This window comes from Pleurodeles waltl, chromosome 2_2 (genome assembly GCF_031143425.1).
Source record: "Pleurodeles waltl isolate 20211129_DDA chromosome 2_2, aPleWal1.hap1.20221129, whole genome shotgun sequence".
Classification (NCBI taxonomy): domain Eukaryota; kingdom Metazoa; phylum Chordata; class Amphibia; order Caudata; family Salamandridae; genus Pleurodeles; species Pleurodeles waltl.
Window position 1 is genome coordinate 749,608,414 of NC_090439.1, and position 27,144 is coordinate 749,635,557.

General features: G+C 45.6%; 1 protein-coding gene across 1 annotated transcript in view; it reads left to right on the plus strand.

The window, feature by feature from the left end:
- The window catches only part of LY96 (lymphocyte antigen 96), a 334,361-nt gene extending 307,947 nt beyond the window's left edge, over positions 1–26,414 (plus strand). The window contains exons 4-5 of the mRNA XM_069218918.1: positions 5,874–5,926; positions 26,195–26,414. Coding sequence (XP_069075019.1) covers positions 5,874–5,926; positions 26,195–26,299 — 158 coding nt within the window. The 3' untranslated portion in view covers positions 26,300–26,414. The remainder of the gene's footprint in view (positions 1–5,873; positions 5,927–26,194) is intronic.
- The last annotated feature ends 730 nt before the right edge of the window (positions 26,415–27,144 follow it).

Below are 27,144 nucleotides of genomic sequence, written 5' to 3' on the forward strand. Positions count from 1 at the left end.
CAGAGTGAGGCTATACCAATACACCTACTTGTAGACATGCAAAACTTCTTTAATTCAGTAATAGTCAGCCACACTGTTTCAGAGGCAGACTATTCTCCATCTTTAGTGAACAGTATCCTGTTCTCCCCTAGCCCTAGATTATCTAAAATGTCCTGCCCTCCGGGGTGTGCACTTCTTCAGCTGAGCCAGTCATGTCCGTGGCCTGGACTGACTGTTCTGGATTACACCACCTACAGTAGCTATCATTAAACTCAAACTGATGTCCTGCAGTGCCCTGCTGGGCTACCTACTTATGTATCTTCTTCCCCTGGCAACCTTCACCTTCTAAAGAAGTTCCCACCGCGAGCACACGCCCTCAAGGCAACCAGGCCAATTAGATAGCCAAGCATCAATTACGAATAAACTTTGTCCCGTGCACAGCGCTTCACAGAGAGGCCAATTTCTGTAGACCATCAAGCCTCATTAGGCGGTTGCGTCCCTACTATGCACACCTTTCACCTTGTACTGAAGTCCACATGGAGTTGCCACTCTCTTTATATATGTAAACTTCATGGGGTGGCAAGCCCTCACTATAAACAGAGAGCCCATTACTTACAGAAACCCAAGCCAAGTTGGTGGCCACACCCCTACTAAGCATATCCTTCTCCACGTGCAGAAGGTCTTAAGGAAACCCACTCCCTCCAGACACCCAAAGCCCCATTAGGTGGCCAAGCCCTACTACACCCATACTTTGCCTTTTACAGAAGTCATCAAGGAAAGTTCACTCTCCCAGCCCCCATCTGATACTCAAGCACCTCTTAAGCATAAAGTTTGTATGGTGCACAGCTCTTCACAGAGAGGTAAATTTCTCCAGAAGGTGAGGCCCCACTAGGTACTTAAGTCCCTTCTATGCAAACTCTTCACCTTGTATAGAGATTGTTATGTAGAGCCCAGTTCCTCCAGACATTCAAGCCCCCTTAGTTGGCCAAGCCATATTAGGTAGTCAAGCCCCTACTAGACACACTCTTAAACTTGAACTGAAGTCCTCATGGAGAGCATACTCCCTGCAGACACACAAACTCCATTTGTGGCCATGCCTCTAATATGCACATCCTTCACCTTGTACAGAAGTCATCAAGAAAAAGCTCTCCAAATGAGAATTTGATACTTAAGTATCAATTAAGCATGATGTTGGTTCTGTGCACAGCTCTTCATGGAGAGGCCAGTTTCTGCAGAGAGTGAAGCTCCTTTAGGCGGCTAAGTAACCCAAACCTGAAGCAAAATCTTTGATAATCTCACAGAAATCTATTAGTATTTGAGTTTTACTTATATCAATAGACATACCTTTCACTGTGTATAGACTGGTGAAGAAGCTTATTATGATACACTAACATAGACACACATGACAAACAAAAGTGATTTTTTCTATTTTAAACTTTTAACTTTTAATCAGGCTTCAATGTTGAAGTGACTTTATAGTTAGGTATACAAAACAGACTTTAACTTGGGCTAAAGAAAAACTCTAGAAATTTACTGAAAAAAACAAATGTTAAAGGGACGTTATAGTATGTTAACTGAAAAAGACTATGGGGCATATTTAAGAGCCCCTAGTGCCTCCTTGCACCACATTAGGGTAATTTCTTTACGCTAATGTGGCCCAACGAGGCCAAAATCCTCATGCCATATTTACAAAGTAGCATAATGCATGCACTGTAACCCTTTGTGCTGAATTATGCATGCACCAGGCATAATGTATGCAAAAGGGACGCTCCCCCATTAGAGGGGCAGAAAAAATGGTGTAAAGAAATCTAAGAGATTTCTTTGCGTCATTTTTTTCAGCACTTCTAACGTCTGCTCAGAGTAGGCATTAAAAGAAGGAACACCATTGATTACAATGAGCCTCAATGAGCTTTGCAGAATTAGCGACAACATTTTTGATGCTAATGCTGCAAAGCTCCGGGCTGGCGTAAAAAATTCTGATGCATGTCCCCTAACTACTACCATGGTGTGCCATATTTTAAATATGAAGCACACATGGTTGCTTTAGGGGGGGAGCCAAGAGGCGCAAGAGAAGTATCGCTGCAATGGGTACAGTGCCACTTTTCTTAAATATGCCCCTACATATATGTTTAAAAACCCTACAATTCCATTGAGCAAAAAAGGTTAAAGGGATGTTATAGTCAGGTGACAATGTCAGTCATAAAGTGACGTTTTGAAACTGAAAAAACACTGAAATCTGACAGTTATATTTCAGTGAGCTGAATATAACTTGTGCCCCGCCATGTACTGCTTACATCTTTTATAAGATCACTGATAGCATCTCAGATGACATCATTCATGGCATCTCGCTAGGCCCTACACCCAACCCCACCTACACACAGCCATCTGCCCTGCACATTAGGAGTTTGGCCATGGACACCCAATTCACATTTCATAATTTATTTTCCTATTTTTTTACAGGTACTGCAGCACTCCTGTAGTATCATCTCTCAAGCTTTACCCGCAAGGTGCAGTGGTACAACAAAAATTTCTACGGGAATACCGCAGTACTTCAATCTTGGCCACCTGGGGGGGGTAAGGGGGAGCATTTGGGTATCCGCAAAATCCCCGTGGTCAGAGTGCCTCTATCCCACCATACTCCTTGTACCTTATTTATCAAACAATGTCAGGACATGAGGATTAAGTCCCCAAGTCCTGCAATGGCAGTTGCAACATTTTTCTCTGGGTTGCTGCCAGCCAGTCCGATCATTCTGCACCATTGGACAGGTCCTGGGCCCAGTTCCATGGTAGTGAATTTGGCAACTGGAAAAAAGCTTCCTCAGCCAATCAGAGGGCCCTATCTTGTTAATTCACAGTATCACAGGAATCTGTGGCCAACCGTCCAGAAATACCTAACTTTTTAACCACTTCTAGCAACTCTAAGCACCAATATAAAAAATGTTTTCTCAAACCAGCTGAACAAATTCACACCAAATCACTAAAAGCTTGCTTTCTGATTAAAGTTCTAACTTTTTGGCAGATTTGGTGTATTTCAGTTCAACAGTTTTTTTCTTTATCAGAGACACATTTCCTAATGGAATTAACATAGGACATTAATGTTTTGGGACACTCTCTCCCTTTTCTCTTGACCCCTACTTAACTAATCGATACAAAATGTTCCAGAAAAGAGCTGAGGTGGATGAACATTGTTTCTGGAAAGCTTTGTGAAGATTTGTCAAATGGTATCATAGTTATTAGCCAAAACAAACAAATGCTCTTCTTATGGAAAATCTGACCTGATTAAACACAGTGGCGACCACCACACCATACATGCACATAATAGCATGGATTAGACTTGACATTTACACAGAATGATGTAGAACACTGTACACTCAAGGTCCAACTTGCACTTTTAGAGTGTTGACTTTTACATCAGTGCTGATTACAGCAAGGTGTGTTTCAAGTTCTATTTTCTATCTGTTGTAGTCTCTACCATCATACGCCTCCGTTCCCTCAATCAATAAATATCAAACAACACATTAAAGATTAAATTTTAGAGAGAAAGAAATCATGGTGGTCTCAGATATAACAATGGCATGCCTTGTTGGGGGCGCTGGCGAAAAGCGTTCTCTCTGGTCTGGCTGTTTATATACTTATATAACCTTCTCTTCTAATTTTTAAAATGTGAAGGATTTCTTGTTTCTGAAAAATAAAGAGAAACGTGTTACAAATGCTTACCTTTCCACATAGGTTACAGTGCAGCACGGTCTGGAAATCTCAAAGATATACTTTGGAATATTTTACTATCCATCAGGATCTCCTTGATCATCTGCAGTGGCTACTGAATGTGACAGCACACTTACTCCTGTGTCTCTTTATCACTGGGACAATTTGGCTCCCTCCCTCTGATGTTTCCTGCTCGTAATCAGATTAAGGGCATGGCTCTCTGTAGTGTTCAGCGGTTACTGCCCGTGTAACACATTTAGATCTACACCCCAGGATAACTTTTTGCTCAACCACAAGGTCCTATATCCTACACAAGGCACAAGGCTCTGACATGTGCTTCTGTCCAGACTGCTACTAAACCTAACTCTCTGCAGGGCATCTTGAAAGCAGTTAGTGACTGGTGCACTTGAAGATGTGTTCTCGCCATCTACATGTTTCATCCACAGCATGGTATCCCCCATCATTGGCAATCCATGTTAGTATTTTCAGCAGAAGAAGCCAGTGGAGTATTTCACACTCAAGAAATGCTATTATCCACATATTTTAAAACAAGAAGGATTTCCACAGAAACGACAAAGGTAATTATTTCACAAAAGTTAACAAATCTTTCCATGACATTTGTAGGGGTTTTCAAAACATTGCTTTAAATGAATAAAAGAGTTAATTCACTAAATGATTGTATGCAGCGGTAGGATCATCAGCCATATAATTCATACTAAATTGTATTTTAAAGGAAAGGTTTTCAATACACTTGCTATGACAATTCCAACAGTCAATCAATTTATTACATACATCTTTAACAGACAATTATATTTCCAATTAAAACACTCATACAATTTCAGTACACAATTTTATTAAACAACCTCACTAAACCACTTATAAGTAAAATCATCTTTCATGTGACTCCTAAATAAAGTAATCAGTCCTTTAAAATCAGAGAAATAATGCTTTTATTGCATACTTCAAAATGAATCAGCTAATTCAATTGAATAATGTCACATTATTGCCTGGACATAATAGTCACAGTAATTACTGACTCATTTCCCCAAAACACAAAAAGTTCCTCATCATTGTTCATCCCAGTTGGTGCCCTAGCCTTGAGTCTTGTAACCCAGATGCATACACTGTGAATTATTCTTCCTGTGAACCTCCAGACTATATCAGATTTGAAACCCTTCAAAACACTTGTTAAATGCTATAGCACACTTTATTACTTGAGATGACATGAAATAACATAACATAATAGAACGTAAAGTAAAAGTGCTTATAACGCACCACAGTAAAAAAGCATAAAACATTTTTGTAGGGGGATTAGCCCTGAAAATCCATCACCTTACCTGTACAATGAACTCATAGAGCTAATGAAGAAACAGGTATTCAAGAGTGGGGAAATTAAAGGACCGAATGTGTGCTTGCATTGGCAAATTACTAGCAGACTTCTCACTGTTAGTTTGTTTTTAGAATAAAACAGAACAAAGCCAAAGTGGATTGAATTATGGATCCTGTCATGTGTGGTAAATTTAAAGAAAGAAGAATGAAAAACTGTCTGGGAAAGAGGTCGTTATAAGTGAGAACACTGTTTAAAAGAACTTGCAGGAACAGAATCGGAACAGAGTTGGCCAAGCCAGGCAGCATTTGCAGTGACTTGATGAGGACCTTGGAGCATACTTATGAGGGGTTTGCGCCATGCTTACACCATGCAATGTGGTGCATGTGTTACACAAACCACTAAGTCATATTTTTGAAATCCACACGAAGCCACTTTGTGTGCCTTTGCATGGCTTTAAAAATATGGAGTAAGGCAACGTAATGCAAATCGCTGTGTTGCCTTACTCTGCGCTAGGGAGGCGTTCCATGGGCCTTGCGTGGGTGTTCCCACACAGCTCCCATGGTTTTTTATGCATTCCCAGATTTACCAACCCTAGTAAACCTGGGAATGTGCCAATGTGCCTCCCCAGGTGAGGTGTAACAAGGAGAAGTATCTTTATTCCACCTTTTTTTCTGCTTTCTATGTGTGCTGCATTTGTGAGAGATAAAATGCCTAACACAGTGTTCTGCTGGGTGCTTGGTGAAATTTTTAATTCTCTTATTTATGTAAACTTCACCTGTTTCATGTTTGTTAACTAGTTTGTAGTGGATAGTCCAGGAGATGTGGAAGAATCAATAACCTTTTTTTCTGTATTTTACAGAGACTATACTGATGGAAATTAAGAGGCGAATGGTCTTTCATATTGTCAAAAAGGTATAATTTCCCATCTCTTAATCTTGCCATCATCTCTGCTTGCCTTTTTTATTGTTTTGCACAAACATGCTAAATATGGCACTATGCGTGAAAGGTGAAGACTATGAAAATTATTACGTTCTACAACTTATTTTTTGTTGTGTTGTAAATCACTGGCTGCTTGTTGTCTGGCATTGCAATAGTGATTTTAAACCCACTATAGCTTAATTAAAGAAAGAGTGCATAGTTTGCCAAACTCACGAGGGCCTTGTGGCTATGCCAGCTTTATTTTCCTGTTTTTGTATGGTGCAGATGTGGAAAAAGCAGCCCTAAGCATGGACTGGAAAATGTATATGGCCACCTCTGTTTGTTTTCTGGTTAGTCTTACTGTTTCTTCTTTGTTCTTGATAACCTGAGTGACATTCTATGGTAGAATCTAGGTTCAACTGGTTAGGAGGTGCATATTACAAGTATCACCACCCACAATTGAGGGTAGCTACTACCCGCTCGAACTATGACTGGTGTATTGTGACTGGTACTTGGCTACACTGGTAAGTTAAGGATATGAATCTCCAAGGAGCCATGAGGAACTTGCAGCCCAGCATGCCAGCTTAATCAAGAAACAAATAAAGTGCACCCAAGCTTGAGGAGCTTCATTAGCAGGACAAAGTAATTGCTGAGCCTACATCATCCCTGATTTTCCCATAACTCATAGGGCCTACATTGGTACTAGGCAGCACATAGGCCCTCATTACAACCCTGGCGGTAAATCCCGCTTACCGCCATGCCGACTGCCGCCAACATACCGTGTCCGCGGCGTAAATCCACAATGAGTATTATGACCCACACTGAGAATTCCGCCACTATACAGACACCCACACAAGTCCGCCACACCAAAGGTCAGTGACAAAGTGGCAATAGCAAAACCCACACCGTTACGGCAACAAGAATACGCCCACAGTATCATGACCCACGAATCAACGCAGCGGTCTTACAACCGGGGTAAACCATTGGCGGTACACACCGCCGTGCTCAAAACACACACACACTTACAAAACTACACCACATTGGACAATTCAAAATACACACACCTGACACACATACACACACCACATCCACACATTCACAACACTATAAAACACACATCCACATTACCCACAAACCCTCACACTGAAAAATTTGGAAGAAGCAGAGTGAGAGAAAAGCAAAGACCACACCAGCATCCAGAGGCACATAACACCATCACTCATACACCATCCACGCACCTCACACACCACACACCCCAACACATCACCCCACACGTCACATCAACCATCACCTCACACATCACTCACATCATATCATGGCACCTCAAAGACACCCCAGGTTTTCTGAGGAGGAGCTCAGGGTCATGGTGGAGGAAATCATCTGGGTGGAGCCACAGCTATTTGGATCACAGGTGCAGCAGACCTCCATTGCAAGGAAGATGGAGCTATGGTGGAGAAATGTCGACAGGGTCAACGCAGTGGGACAGCATCCAAGAACAAGGGATGACATCAGGAAGAGTTGGAACGACCTAAGGGGGAAGGTACGTTCCGTTGTATCAAGACACCAGATAGCCGTACAGAGGACTGGCGGTGGACCCCCACCTCCTCCCCAACAACTAACAACATGGGAGGAGCAAGTCTTGGCGATCATGCATCCTGAGGGCCTCGCAGGAGTAGCAGGAGGACTGGACTCTGGTAAGTCAATTATTTACTATTATATCCCCCCACCCTACCTGCATGCCATCACATACTCCCACCCTCACCCTCACTCCCTTGACTCCACCATCTCCCACACACCCCACCATCAAGACCCACCACTCCCACAACCAAGCCCTGCATGCCACAACAATGCATGGACATCCATCATAGACATGCATGGACACTCATCACCAAAGCATGTCCAATAGAGAAACTCACCCAGGGCACACAATCACCACTCAGACAAGGGCCAAGGTGATAGTGCAAGCACTGTAATATAGCGAAACACACCCATTGCACAAGATGGCACACACAGATAAAATAACAATGCATTTACACCCCAACAGGACCCCTACCCATTGTCACCGGACAGGAGGTGGCAGCCATATCCAGTCCCCCCACAGAAGAGGCTCACAGTGATGACAGCATCCCTGTACGCCTGGATCAAGATGACCAGCCTGGCCCATCAGGGACCTCTGGACAGTCTGTACCCCTGCCACAGTGCCAAGCCACCCAGAACCTCCCCCCTCAGGAAACACCACCACAACACCCACCCAGCGGGCCCATGCCACTGTCCCCAGGACACGTCAATCAGCAGTGTGTCCACCACTACAGGGACCCCAGGAAAACCCTGGATGATCAGGGACCTGGGGTCAGTGGCAGTGGGCACACAGTTCAGGGGACAGAGGCACATGACAACAGGGAAGATGGGAGGACTGCTGTGCGACAGGGGGAGGACAGGCCCAGGGAACCGACCCTCCACGAGGCACTATCAAACATCATGGGAGCATACCACCATTCCCAGGAGACCATGGGCACGGTACTGGCCAAGTTTCAGGAGACTGAGCGGCTGCAGGAGGGACAATACATGGGAATCAGGGAGGACCTCACTAACATCTACACCATCCTGTCACCATAGCAGGGGTGCTGGCTGACATTGGCAAGACCATGAGGGAGGCAATGGCACAACAAAGGGCCCCTGACACTAGCCAAATCGAGGAACAGCCCTCCACCTCCGCCGGCGCTAGTGGACAGGAGGCCCACCCACAGGAACAACAGGCCACCAGCACCCCACCCCCTGCAGAAGGAGAACCACCCCGCAAACAGTCCCTGCGATCCAGGCAGAAGACAGAGAACATTGCCAAGACCCATGCCAGGAAATAGGACCCTCCTGATTGTCACTCTTCTGTCCCACTCAGTTACCCTGTCCACCTTGAACTGCCATTACTCCCCTTCCTATGCCCCATTGGACAACGCACTGTGATATCAAGAGACTGGACTCTACTATGTACCTTCCTCCACCATCACCCCAGCCCCTTCCATATACCCCTATACTGATTAGCCCCTAAATAAACACCCTTTAATCACAAACCAATCTGGAGTCAGTCTGATCTTTCACAAATGTATTATTACAACATCAGCAACAAATAGCAATGTAAATGTTCATTTGCTCATACCAATGTATGACAGTTGTTGGGCAGCAGTACATATATCAGAAGGCAGAGTGAGGTACCCAGATCCGAAAAATCGAAATCCATAGTGAACTGTCAGTGTCCATAGACAGAGGTTAAGAGGCAGACTTATACAATGTCCTACAGTATTCAGAAATGTGAGGAGCAGTTACAGTCTCTTACCTGTGTGTCACTGGAAGTACTGCATGATGATGTTCGTTCGGTTGTCAATATCTTCTTCCTCTGCCTCCACTTCGTCACTGTCCACAGACTCCACCGCTGCCATAAGACCATCACCAGGCTCGTCCTCCTGCAGAAAAGGCACCTGGTGTCTCAATGCCAGGTTGTGCAACATTTAGCATGCTACGATTATCTGGCACAACTTCTTCGGTGAGTAGTATAGGGAGCCACCTGTTAGATGGAGGCACCGGAATCTGGCTTTCAGGAGGCCGAACGTCCTCTCAATAATACGCCTCGTTCCCACATGTGCCTCATTGTAGCGGTCCTCTGCCCTTGTCCTGGCATTCCTCACTGGGGTCAGTAGCCATGAGAGGTTGGGGTAACCAAAGTCACCTGCAAATGTCGAGGGATAACTGTTAGACACACACTAACCCGTAGGGACAACCCAATACCCAGACACCTACTCATACTGTTTGGGGACCAGAGGCTCACCTATTAGCCACACACAGTGCCTCTGGAGTTGGCCCATCACATAAGGGATACTGCTATTCCTCAAAATGTAGGCTCATGCACAGAGCCAGGATACTTGGCATTCACATGGGAGATGTACTGGTCCGCCAGACACACCATCTGCACATTCATCAAATGGTACCTTTTTCTATTTCTGCACACTTGTTCATTTCTGCTGGGGGGACAAATGCCACATGTGTACCATCAATGGCACCAATGATGTTGGGGATATGTCCCAGGGCATAAAAATCAGCCTTCACTGTGGGCAAATCCTCCACCTGGGGGAACACGGTGTAGCTGCGCATGTGTTTCAGCAGGGCAGACAACACTCTGGTCAACACGTTAGAAAACATTGGCTGAGCATCCCTGATTCCATGGCCACTGTAGTTTGAAAGGAGCCACTTGCCAGGAAATGGAGCACTGACAGGACCTGCACTAGAGGGGGGATTCTTGTGGGATGGCGGATAGCTAACATCAGGTCTGGCTCCAATTGGGCACACAGGTCTTGGATTGTGGCACAATCAAGTCTGTAGGTGATAATGGTGTGTCTGTCTTCCATTGTCGACAGGTCCACCAGGGGTCTGTACACCGGAGGATGCCGCCATCTCATCATCTGCCCCAACGGATGTGGCCTATGGAGGAGAACGGTGAGCAGAGGGTCATGTACCACATAGGTTGCACAAGTGTGTTTGCAGTAATGTGAGTAAATCCGTGTGTGGTGTAGTTAGTCCATACATGTGCCAAATTGTGCTGTGACGCAGTTAGGTGCCAGGCCATGTGCCCCCCTGAAATTGCAGCTGCCTGACTTGTGAGGAGGGACAAGGGGAAATGAGGTAACTGCGCTGGCATTATGCAGCGTCGCGGTAGGCGGTGAAAGACGGACGCGTAATTCAGCATTGGTTATAATTGGGCCTATAGGTTCTAAGAGCCAATGGCGATATACGCCGGCGGTGACGGTACGCACCGCTGCGGATGTGACCGCCATTTTCTATCTGTTCACTCACTTGATACCTGACCTTCAATAGGAGAGGACCTACACTGCAAGTGCTGCTGTGACCTCAGTCTGGAAGCGACAATGACTTGAGTGTCTGTGGAAAGGGACCCTGCCTTCACCGCGGAGGAGTTGGACAAACTGGTGGATGGGGTCCTCCCCCAGTACACGCTACTCTATGATCCTCCAGACAAACAGGTGAGTACACTGTGAGCATGATGCGTGGGCAGTGCCTGTTTGGAGTGGTGTGGATGGAAGATACATGTAGGGGGCTGAGGGCTGCATGTGAGGATGGTGAGTGTATGTGCATCAGGGCATGGGTGGGAACTGGTGGGCAATGAGTCTGACAGTCCGGACGGGTGAGTAATGTCCTTTCCTCCTTTACCTTTCCTCTAGGTCAGCGCCCACCAGAAGAAGGGTATTAGGCATGCCATCGCCAAGGAAGTGCGTACCCTGGGGGTCTATCATAGATGGAGCACCCACTGCCACAAGAGATGGGAGGACCTGCGCCGCTGGAGCAAGAAGATGGCGGAGGCCCAGCTGGAGCTGGCCTCCCAACGTGGAAGGGGTGCCCGTCGCACCATGACCCCCCTGATGTTCCGCATCCTGGTGGTGGCCTATCCGGAGTTGGATGGGCGCTTGAGGCCATCACAGCAGCCACAAAGAGGTGAGTACAGTGTCATAAAGCTGACTCTGCGCGCTTTACAAAGTGTCTGGGTGGGGTATGTGGGCTGTGGGTTCCCCTAGGCCAGGCCGAACATGGCAGGGTAGGTCCCTTGTTGGGCAGACTCTGAGGCACTCCAACCCCAATATTTTTAGTGGGCATCTACAACTGGGCAGGATCCTGTGGGTTCCAGGTGTGCAGAAAATGGTGTTAGGCATTGTACCCCATGGCCTGGTGAATTTCCTACTAACTGCTAGTGCATGGCCTAGTGCATAGGGTTGCTCCCTGTGTTTTGTGTCCACAAACCGAAGTGGTGTTGCTGGCATTGACCATGTGTGTTCTCTGTCTCCCCCCCCCCTTCTTGTTTTGTCACCCTGTCCTTGTGTGCATTAGCATCATCTGGCGGAGGAGCAGAGGCACTGGTGACGGAGGAAGCTGCATCCCACATGGCCCTGGAGGGTGAATTCACACAGGGTGAAGGCACCAGTGGGACGGAGGGCGAGGGGAGCTCCACGACGGGGACAGGAAGGGATACCAGCCACAGCGACTCCTCCTCTGATGGAAGCTCCCTGGCAGTGGCAGACCCCTCTGTGCCAACCCCAACAACAGGTACAGCCACCACCCCCCACCAGCACCGCCCTCCCAGCAGCCCTTCAGTGTGTTTCCCATGCCCGATCACCCAGGAGGGTGGGCATCTCCTTCGCCCCAGGCACCGCAGGCCCTGCCCCAGTCAGCCCTGCTGCCCTCGGTGAGGAGGCTATTGACCTCCTGAGATCCCTCACTGTTGGGCAGTCAACCATTCTGACTGCCATCCAGGGTATCGAGAGGCATTTGCAGCAAACAAATGCATACCTGGAGGGCATTCACTCTGGCGTGGCGGCCCAACAGAGAGCATTTCAGGCTCTGGCCTCAGCACTGATGGCAGCCATTGTCCTTGTTTCCAACCTCGCCCCTCCCCCCTCCAACTTCCACTACTCAGACCCAATCCCCTGTAACTCAGCCTATCCCAAGCAAACCATCAGACCAGCATGCACACACATCAACACACAAAAGTGGCTCAGGAAAACATAAGCACCACACATCCCAGAGGCACTCACACAACCACCATACCCATGCACACATACCAACATCCACTTCCTCCACTGTGTCCCCTTCATCCACGTCCTCCACCTCCCTCCCAGTCTCGTCTTCACTCACACCTACATGCACTATATTATCCGCCATTGCTTCCATCACCAGCACGCGATCACTACACAACGCTCACGTGCAATCACCACCCCCTACCATTCACACGTCCCCTGTGTCCTCTCCCAGTGTGTCTGTGAGCCCTCCTCCCAAAGTACACAAACGCAGGCACACACCCACTCAACAGCCATCCACCTCACAACAGCCTCCAGCCCATGCACCTTCACCCAAACTCAGCAGATGTACATCTCCTACAACCACTACCTCTTCCTCCACTCCCACACCCCTTCCATCTTCCCGTCCCAGTGTGTCTAAAAACATTTTCCTAGCTAATATTAACCTCTTCCCTACACCTCCCCCCATCCTTCCCCTAGGGCCAGGAAGGATGTCTAGATCCCAGCCCAGCAGCTCAGCCACCAAATCTGCATCTGCTGTGGTCCCTGCAAGTCCAATACGATCTAAGGGGGCACCCGTCAGAGCTGCCAGTGTGCCACCGACAGAAAAGAAGGACCACCCTATTCCACCACCTACAGAGGACAAAAAGGGGCCGGCTTCCAGCAGGGGACAGTCACACCACCCACCTAGCAAGGCCCCGCCCAAACACCGAGTGGACAGTGCCAAAGTCCCAGCAGCGACTGTCAAGATGGGGAAGGGCCACAAGTCAAAGGACACGTCACCTCAGGGCACGATGTCTCCTGGTGAGGGGCTGGTGACCACCATATCATCAGGGATAGCAGCCACATGCACCACAGTCACCACGCTGCTTCGACCGCCACCTGCACCGCCACCTGCACCACCGCTGCCACAATGTCAGTCTGCAGCATCCTCCCCAAGGATCAGTGATCCGAGGCTGCTGGAGAAGGGATGGTGTCTCCATCTACCACTACAGTCACTTGCACCACGGCCAGCACTGGCAGCATCTCTGCCACAGACACTGCCACCTGCACCACCATCAGCACTGCCACATGCACAGCTGATGCCACTCTGTCGGACTTCAGCCCCATCCCCAGTGTTCAGCCATCAGAGTCTGGACACGCCACTTGAGACACCACCTCCAGCACTGACACAAACCAGCAACTGGGAGCCTAAGTCGCCACAGGATGGCGTGTGGCTCTGCCTCCATGGAGTATAATGCTACCTGTTCCACGTACATTGCATGGCTAAGACACCCAGGTGAGAGGATGTCAACTGTCACACCCCCGGTGCAGCATCACTGGGCACAAAGCCTCCTCCAGAACCAGTGGAGAAATACATCCACTCACCCAGTCCTTGCCAGGATGAAGCACTCTGGGCACAAAGCCCCCTCCAGAACCAGTGGAGAAATGCATCCTCTCACCCAGTCCTTGGCAGGATGCAGTACTCTGGGCACAAAGCCCCCTCCAGAGCATGTGGGCAAACCACCCACTTGAGAGACTGTGGCTTTGCACTCCCAGGACCAAGCAGTGGGCAGTGAACCCACTTGAAAGACTTGAGAGACTGTGGCTTTGGACTCCCCAGGACCAAGCAGTGGGCAGTGAACCCACTGTGGCTTTGCACTTGAGAGACTTGAGAGACTGTGGCTTCGCACTTCCCAGGACCAAGCAGTGGGCAGTGAACCCACTTGAGAGACTTGAAAGACTGTGGCTTTGCACTCCCCAGGACCAAGCAGTGGGCATGGAGCCCCCTCGAGGAGCAGTGGCGTCGTACCATCATCCAGCTGAGGTGCCCCCCTTCCCCCTGAGGGGCCAGTTTTTTTTTTACCTGATGCCCCTGCAGTGTTCTCTCCTTTTTGAGGCAGGTGTCATGTGTGGGCTTCGCCCATGCTTTTTGGGACCACTGGTCCACGGACATTTCATGGGACAGTGTACTGACTTGTGTACTTGCTGTAAATATTTGTGTATACTGATTATTTGCTGTTCTCTTGATCTATCTGATTGTTCCAATATTACACTAGTTAAACTCATTTAGTTTGGTCCTTGCGTTCTTCCAGGGGGTGACGGGGTGTATCTGTGATGTTAATGGATATGTGTGTGTGTATGTTGTGGGTGGGGGATGGGGGTGTCACGTGTCACGTGTGTGTGTCACTCTCTTTTCATAAATGTAGCATTCTAGTTTCAGAGCAACTATCTGTGAGCATTTGACGTTTGTCAATTTACAAGCACTGGAACTGTTGCAATGCATTACAGTTGCCCATCCTGGAGCATGCAAACGTTTTTGGGTAATCAAAATCACTAAATACTAATGCACAGCAGTCGCAAAACCTGATCTAGACAGGGTAAGGCCAAAGGACATCTCTTGTTCATTGGATTTCTTCAACAGCAACAATGTGCTTTGTCTGCTTCAGCAACATCAGAAGATGATGTGCTCTCTCTGCGCCATTCAAATTGAGAGGTTCCTCATGTAATCCAGCAGCTCCAATACTTCACAATCTACCACCAAAGACTAAACAATGTTCAACCTTCAAAATCAGTAGTGGAAAGCTCATGTCCACATTTTTAGCGGAAAGAAACAACGGTGAACGGAGTGCATCACTATGCATGAAAACAACTGTACTTGTTTTTTAAACAGAACGAGTTTTAATGGGACTGGTTACACTTTTTGCCTACTTTATATTTTCTTTCTCTTTTTAAAGCCAACCGCAATAATCAGAAAATTAAAACATTCGTCTAGTCCACTTTTATTTTTCGTTAAGCATAAATACCTTGTTTATATTCTGTTCCTCAGCCACATAGAAAGAGGAAAACACCTCTTGGGATTGTTTTAAAGCACGAAGGTACCCCTTCCCACTATGATGCAAGGGTGCCTGCGTTGGCACGGGGCTGCTAAAACGGTACCAGCACAGGGCGAAAGGACATCTGCCCTATGCCAAAACCCTGTAAATAAGGACCCAAGTCTTCATCTTGGCTTTCAATTGCAACATCATCAAGTGTACAATAAGTTAAACAGTTCATCTTCGAAAGCGCATCTCTGCCCAACAAATTTACAGGTCTTGAATCACACAGCATGAACTGATGGTTATTCTACATTGACCTACTTTAACAGGGACATTTGCTGTGACCTGATTAACATTCTATTTATTACTGATGCCTACAACATGGACCTTCCCAAGAAGGGCTGGTTTGGAACCACTACAGAACAAACTGTAAATTGGGAACCTCCCATATCTATGAAGAAAGAAACAGAGTGGCCATTGATTTCAATGCAAATATATGGGCCACCATAGTCTACCTCCGAAACTGCTCCAAGTAAGCAATCCCTCCGCCCCCAGGAACTATAATTACAATTATTCTCTATAGAAAACTGAGGAAAATCATTACTCAGAATCAATGGACTCCAGTAGAACCCTGGATAACATGGTATTTGGTTTTTCATATTTTGTTACAACACTGGGGCTATAGGCATATTAATACAACTCTGCCTCTGATAATGCATGTTTTGTGCAGGTGCTGGTTGGGCTGGGGCCAATGACTGCATCTATGTGTGATTCACATTTCTCTGTCTCTGGGAACAAAAGTGCTCTGGATTTTATCTGGATTTTATCACTATTTCCACTTCCAATGTCCTATTTTACTGCAGAAATGACAGACAGTGCTCTTCTTCAACATGTGGATGTGTGCATTTGTTCCAGGATTGTTCATAATCCCTCTTTTATGACCCTGCATCTGCATCAGTCCATTACCCATTTTCACACCTTGCACTGACATCACATTCATTCTATCACTGCCAGATTTCATGTGCCCCAAATCAGAGCCCATCAACTGATTTCTACTAGTTTTCTCAAACTGCTTTGGCTGAGCGACCATCCGCTTTTCTTTTATTTGTTTCTGCTTCACATCAAACCAGCCACTGCTGTACTTGGCAAATTTAAAAATGTAATCTACATTCTTTGTCTGGCAGCACATCCCACTTTGCTGTATATGAGAACTGAGCTCACGATGCAAACCATTCATCAAAGAAAAAAACAACTGCTAACACCATCTTTCTCAGAATCCTCAACTCCACTGTGGTCTTTTTTATAAATTTGCATGAGTCTCTCATAATAGGCATGCATTGACTCATTTGGCTCTTGTGAAGATCTTAAAGTATTTGCCCAATAAATGCCTTTCTCTGGCACCTTCTTTTTCAAATGCATTATCACTTCCTGATATTTGTCCACAACTACATCAGAGGGAACATTAATAGGCTCTACCCTAGCTGATTCTTCAGTTGCCAACTAATAGCAACCTAACAGACAATTCCAAACAACGAATTCAAATCAGCCTAGAGAAATAATTTTGAAACAGTAATCAACCTATGTACCTCCTTGTACCACTTTTTGGATTTATCTCGCAATTTTGGAAAGTTTGTCATAAAACTATAAACATCACCTCTTTTCCAAGGCATCTAGGGCCTGATTATGAGTTTGGTGGTCGGACCGCCAGACCGCCATAGTGATGGCCATCAAAAGACCACCATGTTGGCAGTCATACAGAACGCCGTATTACGAGTAACACAGACAGGACTGCCAAAAGCAACCCAAAACAGCCACACGGCCTGTATCGTTGAGAGTGGGGAATGAGCGGTCTGACCAACAGCACTGACAGCCCATCAACCAACCACTTAACGTATTATAAGTCAAAAGTCGCAGTGGTGGACACCCATGGTGGTCCAAACTATGGTGGTTCATAGTCAACAAAGTAATACACAACACCACATTGGATGGATTTGAAAACAACACAGCTGATACACATTGCCACACCAGACACACCTGCAAAGCACACTATAAAACACACCCCTGCACAAACCACAATCTTTTGCATCTACAAAGCCAAACACCCAAGCCAGAGTACATCCAAAAATGACCAAACCATAGATTAGAGGCCCTCACAACTTTCCCTAAGCACATATCCCACACCCTCAACACACTCCTATTTCCAATCACATCCATTTGTACTTCCCAACCCCATTAACTCACCTTCACCTGTTTCCCACCACGTATTTTTTTATCCCCACATTGTCGCCCCAGAAAAATCCGTTTCACTGAAGATGAGTTAAGAGTCATAGTGGACAAAATCATAAGAGTAAAGCCATATTTATTTGGAGCTCAAGTCCAGCACTCTATTATTGCCAGGAAAATGGAAACGTGGCAAAAGACAGTCGACAAACTGAATTCTGTAGGCCCCACCCTCTGAAAAAGGGACAACATCAGGAAGAGGTGGAACAACCTCAGGGGAAAGGTCAGTTCCATGGCATCCAGGCACCAGCTGCATGTCCAGAAAACTGGGGGTGCCCCCCTCCTCTTTTACAACTCACATCCTATTAGGAGAAGGGCTTGGCCATCCTGCATCCTGAGGTCTTAACAGGAATACCTCAGTCTGGTAAGTCACAAGACAAAAATATCTTACCAAAATGTACTGCATGCATGCTCACTGCTCACCTATTGCCACCTTCACTATCACCCCTCTCACCAGACCAGTGTCCACCTGCCATACTCCCTTGTCTGCATCCAACATGTCAAGTAGACACACCTGGGGGAAAATCATCTTTGCATACTGTGGGTAGTACAGTAATTGACAGCACTACAATTCCCAGCAGGCACTGTTCTACAATTCCAAAAACCATTCCAAAAACCAGAACAGTGAATCACCTTGTTTGTCAAATCCCTATTTGAGTGTACTCACCTGAAAATATGACATCTGTATAGTGGGTGTGTAGTACAGGTTTTGACAGGACTGCTAAGACAAGAGGCACTGGCATAATCACTCTACTCAGCCAACACAGTGTCCACTGATCCAATAACCCTTGTTCCAGAACTCACCATGGAAGTGTACTCACCTGGAAGGATGACATCTGTTTAGTGTGTGTGTAGTACAGGCACTAACAGCACTACTAAGGCCAGGAGGCACTGGTACTCTCACTCCACTCAGCTAATGCTGTGTCCTCTGCTTCAATTACCTTTGTCCCTGAACTCCCCATTGAAGTGTACTCACCTGGAAGGATGACATCTGTATAGGGTGAGTGTAGAACAGGTACTAACAGGACTGGCAAGGCCCAGAGGCACTTGTACTGTCACTCCACTCAGCCAACACAGTGTCCTCTGCTGCAATGACCCTTGTCCCTGAACTCGCCATTGAAGTGTACTCACCTGGAAGGATGACATCTGTATAGCGTGAGTGTAGTACAGGTACTGACAGGACTGACAAGGCCAGGAGGCACTTGTACTGTCACGCCACTCAGCCAACACAGTGTCCTCTGCTGCAATGACCTTTGTCCCTGAACTCACCATTGAAGTGTACTCACCTGGAAGGATGGCATCTGTATAGTGTGTGTCTAGTACAGGCACTGATAGGACTGATTAGGCTAAGAGGCACTGGTACTGTCACTACAAACACTAGAAGAGTGTCCCCTTCCCTGAGGACAACAGTATTTCAAATCTCAAATGATGCGTACTCACTGGTGGAGTTTGCATCTGTCAGGAATTCTGAAGCAGCGAGAGCACAGGACTGCAACTCACATCAGGCAATGCTCCCCTAACTACAAACAACAAAACTGTGTCCTCCCCCAAAATAAACCTGTGTACCATATCATCTTTGAAGCATACACACCTGGGATGAAACCATCAGTATAGTGTGTCTAATACAGGAAGTTACATGGCTGCAACTCACAGGAGGCTCCCTTACTGTCACTCCATACATCAGTCCAGTGTACACTTGCAAATATAACCTTATTTGGGAAATCCCACATGAAGTGTACACACCTGGGGGATGACATAGAACAACTGCATGGAGCACAGGGAGTGCCATGAATGCTAAGGCCAGGAGGCTCTGTCTCCCCAAATCCAAACATAAGCCCAGTGTGCCAAATATCCTTGTTAGTTAACTTGCAATCGAAGCGTACTCACCTGAGAGGATGACCTATGTATACTGTGTGTAGTACTTGGAGTAACATGACTGTAGATCCCAGGAGGGCTAGTCCCTGTAACAATAAACAGGCCAGTGCCCATATGACATTGTGCATCTGTCTGGGAACTCACAAATTAGGTTTACTGACCTGGGAGGGCCCAAGATACAGATCAAGGTACACTCTATGGTGTGGCTAACTACCTAGATCCAGCTTAAGCAGCTAAGCCAAGATGAAAATATTGTGGACAGGAAGGGCAGCTCAACCTGTGTGCAACGAAATAAAAGAAAAAATCAAAGGTTTCAAGATGCATCACCTGAATGGTATTGGCAGCAGACTACTTCACAATGCACTGATCACATGATGACAACAATCACATATTTAACAAAATTATGGGTCTGCCTGCATAACAGTCAACTAGGCCATAAAATGATCCAGCTCACATTCTGCCCAGCCACTGTTTTGCCTGTGCTGCTGGCAAGATGTATGTATATGACCATCCTCCCAAGTACTAATGAACTCCTACATTCTGCAGTTGGTTGACTGAAATGGAATTAGTATGTTACTCAAATGTCAGGTCAACACAATTGATAGCATGTGTACCTGTCGCATAAGGGAAACCTGCAAATCCAATGTGCATGTGGCCTTTGTTAAATGTCACTGTAAACTATTGTAAGTAGATGTCATGATACAACCTGTAACATTGTATCTCTCACATCAACAGGTCTAACTGCCACTGGAAACACCGGGTCCACTCAAGAGACTTGCGGTACCCCCATGGATGAAGTCCTCTGTGAGGACAACACTCTTGGATGCCTGGACATTGAAGATGGTTCTGGACCACCAGGGCAACATGGTCAGATGACACAAGTGAGCCTCACAATTACCACAATGAGTCCTCCCACCTGGCTTCACACGCAGCCCTTTGCTCCCAACTGTGTCCCGAGGACTGTGACAACCATCTTGTACCTCCAGTCCAGGATTCTGAGTCACAGCAACACACCTCTTAGAATGATGGTCCTGGAACCAGTGGTAGTGGGCAAGTTGTACAAAGTGTGCAGGCATGTGGGGGTAGAGTGTATGGGAGGGGTGTTGTGGGCCGGTGGCATGGGGATACTGGGTATGGTCCTGGCCAGGACACCATCAGCCAAGTCTTGGGACCCTATCAAGAATTTCAAGGCGTGATGGGCCAGGTACTTGCCGAACTCAGGGAGCTCAAGCAGCTACAGAGGGACTTCCATTGTGAGTCTATGAAAAGTGGGAGGCCATCAACACCTTCCTTGGCTCCATATCAGGGGTGTTCAGGGAGATAAGCAGTACCCTGATAAGGCAATGTGAGCAACACCACACCCCTTCCTTTGACCAAGCAGCACCAGCCCCTTCAAAATCTGTGGCAGCCACCGGAAGTGAGGCCCTGTCAAGGGAAGGGCCCACTTCAGACACCCCTGCCTCTGCAGCAGAAGAGCCCCCGCAAGCGGGGATATCCACCCAAGCACCCAAGAGGTGGGGATGGCAAGACACCAACCACTGCCAGCAAGTGACCTCTTCCTGAAGGAACTCATTTGTGTGCCACATATTTACTCTGTTCACCGTTTTTTTACCAACTTCCATTTCCTGTAGTAGTATAACACTGGACTTTGGACTTCAAATGTTGTGGCATCTTCTATTATGATTACATTCACCATGACTGATTCCTCCACTTTACTTTTCTGTTGCATCTCTCAATTATTTCCTGCACCTTTGTCAATAAACTCACCTATCTTTAAAACATTGCCTGTCACCTTCTTTAAAAAAAATTGAAATGTTGATTTGATTGATTGATTGAGCCGATGTGATGTACATGAGGAAGACACAGGATAGTAATGAAAGGAAGGATTTGTCTTGGATAGTGTCATGCTAAGGATTACTAACAACACAATGATACAAGTGTCTGGTCACACTAAACATTTTATTGCACTGTATAGCACACAGGCTGTTAAAATGTCTGGAATGTCATAGCCAAGAATGGCTGAACCGAATTGTACTAGGCTAGATATCCCAAGGTACCGTCCCCGAGACCACAGACGAAAGGGCTTTGTCAGATCTCATCCCGTAGAATAGGCTAAAAGATTGGTGGATGTTGTCACCATCTCGAGCCTTATCACATACCAAAGCCAGGCCTGTCAACATAACAGATGCCATGGCACAGACAGAGGGCAGTACAAAAGTCACAGATCATAAGTCCATTCCATTACAATGACCAAGCATCTGGTGGTATGATACAAACCTATGACAGTGTTGTGGCACAGGCACTGTGGCCCACAATGATGAAACACATCTAAAGCTACAAAAAGGTCATACAGGATCATTGTCAATACAATGTGAAGGGAGAATGCATGGATTGCACTTGATGAGAACATATTTCAACGCCCTATGATCACACACAAGGCACTTGGAGCAGCACACCACATCATTCTGCACTTCAGAACTTCACCCACCCACTGTCCAAGCTGCATTGGCATATGACTCATACACCCTAAATTTGTGCCCTAAACGACCTGAATCAATCCATGTACCTGCCTATGTCACAACTCTGACACGCCCACATGAGGATGGCATGTTAAAGATACCAGGTCAAAAAAATGCAAGGAGTTTAATCTGGAAATGTAGTACCTATGGCCAAAATCTCATATCAAACATAGGTAGATCCACTTACATTGCAATGAAACTGACACAAACAAGGCAGATAATCAATGTAGTGAAATGTTCCAGTCTGACTTAGCAATCAAACCTTGGCTGTATACTGCAAAGCATAAGATCCCCTATCTTTTGGAATAAAACCCTACTCAACACATCCTGATAGCTACAGTTCCTCATACAATCAGAGTAATCACATAACATTACATACTTACACTCAAGTAAAGTAGTGATTGATGAGATCTGCCCACAAGTCTTAACCTTCCTCTTCATCACTGTCATCCTCTCTTGGCATTTTAGGATTCTCACCTGGTGGCACTGCTAACTCCCCCTCATCTGGAATGTATGGGATATCCCTCCACAGGGCAATGTTGTGGAGCATGCAGCAGGCCACAATGATCTTACAAACCTTTTTGTGTGAGTAGAGGAGGGCTCCACTGTCTTGTCCAGACACCTAAATCTGTCTTTCAGGAAAGCTTGCTCCACGACATGCCGTGTTTTTCCATGGTCATCGTTGAGGCTGACTATCCTTAGCGTAGTTGGGCTCCTCACTGGCGTCAACAACCATGGTCTGTTTGAGTATGCAAAGACCCCTGTTATGGAATGGGACATATGTGCAACTATGAGTCCCTCTCATCTGAAATTTTGCAGCAGACATTCCACACAAACAAACAGGGCATATGTGACTTACCAACCAGCAATGCCCTCTCTGGGTACAATTGTGACATCAGCTGGGGGATCGCGCTGTTCCGCATAATGAAGGCATCATGAACTGAACCCACATAATAGACACAGACCTGCGAAATATAGACGTCCGCCAAACAAACAACGTGGACATTGATGGAATGGAAGTTCTTTCTGTTTCAGTACACTTGTTCATTGCATGCGGTGGGACCAAGGCAACCTACATGTGGGATGTGTGCTAAACCATAAAACTTAGCCTTCACATAGACAAAATACTCACTGGGAGGAAAATGTATGTAGCTGTCCAGGTGTTTCAACATTGCTGAGAGTACATCCTTCAAAAACAAGACTGAACATTGGCTGGGACATCCCAGCAGATCAGGCCACTGTAAGTTGGGAGAACCCTGTGGCCAGGAAGTGCAACACTGCCAAGACTTGTGAAATGGGTGGTTTGCAATATGGATGATGAATGGCAGGCATCAGATCTGGCTCCAACTGATGACATAGATCCATGATTGTTTGTTGATTCAGGCGGTGGAGCAGGATGATATGGCATTTTTCTATGGTCTGAATGTCTGGCAGTGGACAATAGATAGAAGGTTGTCTGATCCTCTCCCTCCCTAGATACCTATGTATGACAAGAAATGTTTTTTGCCATTATTCAATATGTCCCTTGCAACATCCATGATGCATGTCAATGACAAACTGTGACAAGGCATTTTGTAAGTTGAGGACATGATACACAGTGCACATCACAACTGTTAATCACACAGAAGTAACATGTTACCCTTTTGCTGTGCAACACGTGAACACATCATCTATCTGGTCATCAGCAATTTGTGCATGAAACTTGCCACTCGGACTGTGACTTCTTTTCCAAAGTTTTAAAATTACATTTCTTTGGGGAGGAAGCAGGGGGGGCTGTGCCCCAAATCAAATTGCCATATGCTCCTAAAAATGTACAGAAATGGTACATGACAGGACAAGACATGCACTTATCACTGGGAACAAACCCAAATTTTTGGAGTTTTGACATATTTTTCTGAGGCATATAATGCATTTCAGGCCTCTAAAATGGCAGCTGCCTGACCTACTTCACTGGACATTAGGAGCCCCCTGCGACTGCCGGCGAAAGTCATCATGGCGGTAGGCAGTTGCCACTGTTGGAGACACACCCATAGGCTAACGTTATTGCCTGTGGCGGTTGCAGACCAATGGCTGTGTCCGCCAGCGGTGATGGCTATGTACGTGCCAGACATGACCTCCATGTTCTGCAAAATCCCTCACTTGCCTCCTGACACTGCTTCCAGCAAGACCTCCACTACCTGACCTACTGTGTACCACCCCTGGGAGCAATCATGCCACATCCAGCAGGTGATAGGGCCCCTGCTTTGTCCCTGGAGGAGATGGATTGGCTAGGCACAGAGGTCCTACCCCTGTCTGGACAGCTTTATGGTGCACCAGAGGAGCAAGTAAATGCCTCATGTCCACATTTACTTCTCTGTACATCACCATATATTCCCTCCTCACAGGCTAGATTGTGCCCATGTGTGCCAGAATGTAAAGTCAAGGTCATGGAGATGCAGTCAGTGTGGCATCAATGGGAGAGTCAATATGCATGTATAAGTGTTCAGTGCCAGATGCTGAGTCCTAATACATTGTTGTGTATGTGTTTTGAGTGTACCCTGATCTACCTGGTGCCTCACTGTAGTCTCTGATGTGTAGGTGTCCATCATACATGTGACATGACTTGAATGGCTAATTGTTTGCAGTTGTAGCACCCTACTTTTCCGTTATAAGTGGGGAATGTCCATTGACATGCATTATGTCCCATGACTGTTGCAAATATTCCTTGTGCCTACATGTCAGCATGTGTCCTTTTGTCTTTAGAAAACATTCTTAATCTGCAATTTCATGTATTTCCACTGTGGTGAGAACAATTATAGCATTTCCCCAGCAAATCAGAACCTATAAAAAACAGTCACATTGAGAAGTATGACTTGGTAAAATAACTCAGTATTGTTCGTAACTATGTATTTGTAATTACATCACAAATAAAAAATCAAATTGTACTTACCCATTTACTCAAAAAGAACAAAAAATATTCCTAAGAGTCAGAAAAGGTTTACATGTCTAATCCAATTCTGAACTGTGTTAATCATGGTTGTCTGTGATTTCACGGAAAAACGATTTAATGGAATACTGTGACTGAGGAATCAGTTCATCTAAGCTGTTTAATGGAAATTTAAAGAATGATTGACATTTACCTCTCTGTAGAAACAATTCATAAAATGTCTTTTGTCTCCAAATTGGCTTTTGAATGCTTTTTTTAAGTGTAAATGCAGTTGTTGCAGGTCTTACTTTTAGAAACAGTTTTGTTGGAGATAGTTATTTCAGTGCTTTACTCCAGGGGACATTATTTCATATTCCTATCTTTTACCTAGTTAAACAACTACTTTGGATGCATTTTAATTCGCTGACTCATCACCACCCATAAATATCATCCATCGTTGACCCCTCATAACCTCTAAACAACCTCATTCCCTGTCCTTACAACCCCTCACCACACCTCAGCTACACTCAACCCTGAACATAAAAGCTCATTCTACCCCAAAAAATTCACCATCCCTGAACAATAACGTCACTCACTAGACCTAACTTCACCCATTCCTGAATCCTAAAAATGCCTTTCTATGCCTAAACCCCGCCCATCCCATACCCCTTAAAATACTTCAGCACATCAAAACTCTACCCTTCTCTGAATCCTTAAAACCCCTCACCACCCTAAGCTCCACCCGATCCGGAACCCTAAAATCCCTTCACCACACCAGCCGCTACCCATAATTAAACCTTACATACTCTCACCAGCCCTAAATTCCGCCCATCCATGAACACTAAAACCCCTCAACACTCTCACACTCCACCCATCCCTGAAACCTAAAATCACCTTACACATCTAAACACCACACATCACTAAATCCTAAACACCCCTTTCTATCCCCAAACTCCTATTGTCCTGACCCCTAAAAATTCCTCATCTCCCTAAATATTTCCCATCTCTAAACTCAAAAGCCCTGCAGTAGTCCTAAACTCCACCACAGTTTAATGTAACTTTTGTTTTCCTTAAAATTATCTTTCTTTTTAAATGTTTTCTTTAATTTTTGATTTTTTTGTAATACTTAAAATTGTCTTTCCTTAAAATTGTTTTTTCATGATTTGGTTTCCTTCAATGTGGTATCTCAGTTTTCACTTTCCATTAATTCATGGACACCAGTTAATGGTAAATGTCTTTGATGAACAGATGTTAGATTTTGTTCTGGTGAGTCTTTTTACATATCTTTTGTGTCACATGTTCTTTACTCACAGGGAACCTACACATTTGCCCTCCAAGGATTTGTTGATGACCAGAAGAAGGATGATCTGTGCTTAAATTTTACTATAACAGTCAAGAGAGACATGGGACTAATGTAGTCAGAACAAGAACTAATCCAGGAGACTGCTGCTGATTGATGTCCAGGATGACAGAAACACATGCCTTGGCCTCTAGTTTATGTATTTTCAATAAACACAATTTTGTTTAACAAAATGCCATTCTGTGAGACAGTATAGTCAAAAGCACCAAGTTAAGCTTTCTGTGTCAAAGAACCTGTTTTCAATAGAACGGCTTATTGTTTTTTTATAATTTAACCATAACTGTATTTTTAATAGATAACACTCTCTCTACAGCATAGAGAGATATCTTATTTATGGGAACAAATACTGGACTGCAACACTTTCGGGGAAAAAATGAGGAAGACAAAAATTATGCGATACAGATATGTACTAAGGGATATGAATAGTGTTAATGGTTAAGTATGGAAATTACTTAAATGTATACAATAGGATTATTGAGCTATGTTAATGGAAGGGGCAATGTATATCTACCCTTGATAAAACATAGAGGGGCAGACTTACTAATATTTGGTGCAACAGATCAAGACAACTTGCTGTGCTGCGTCAAATAGAGTGGGCAGGAATGTGCCCTATGTACTAATATGTGACTCATTCTTGCTCTCTCTTTACATTGGTGCACTGGTGTCTGCTGAGCGGCAACACAGGCCTCCTTATACCATTGTGCAAAGGTGCTTGCATTACAGCTAGGATTGTTTGTGTGCATGAATGAGCAACTTCCTGCACAAAAACAATCATCTGAGGTATTTTGCTCTGTCGATGTATGCTGCAAAAGGCAGCACACACAGAAAGAGGAAAAAAACAAGGAAAATTAAATATGTTTCTTTTTGTTATGCCTCCCTTGGGAAGGCATACCCGTTTGATAC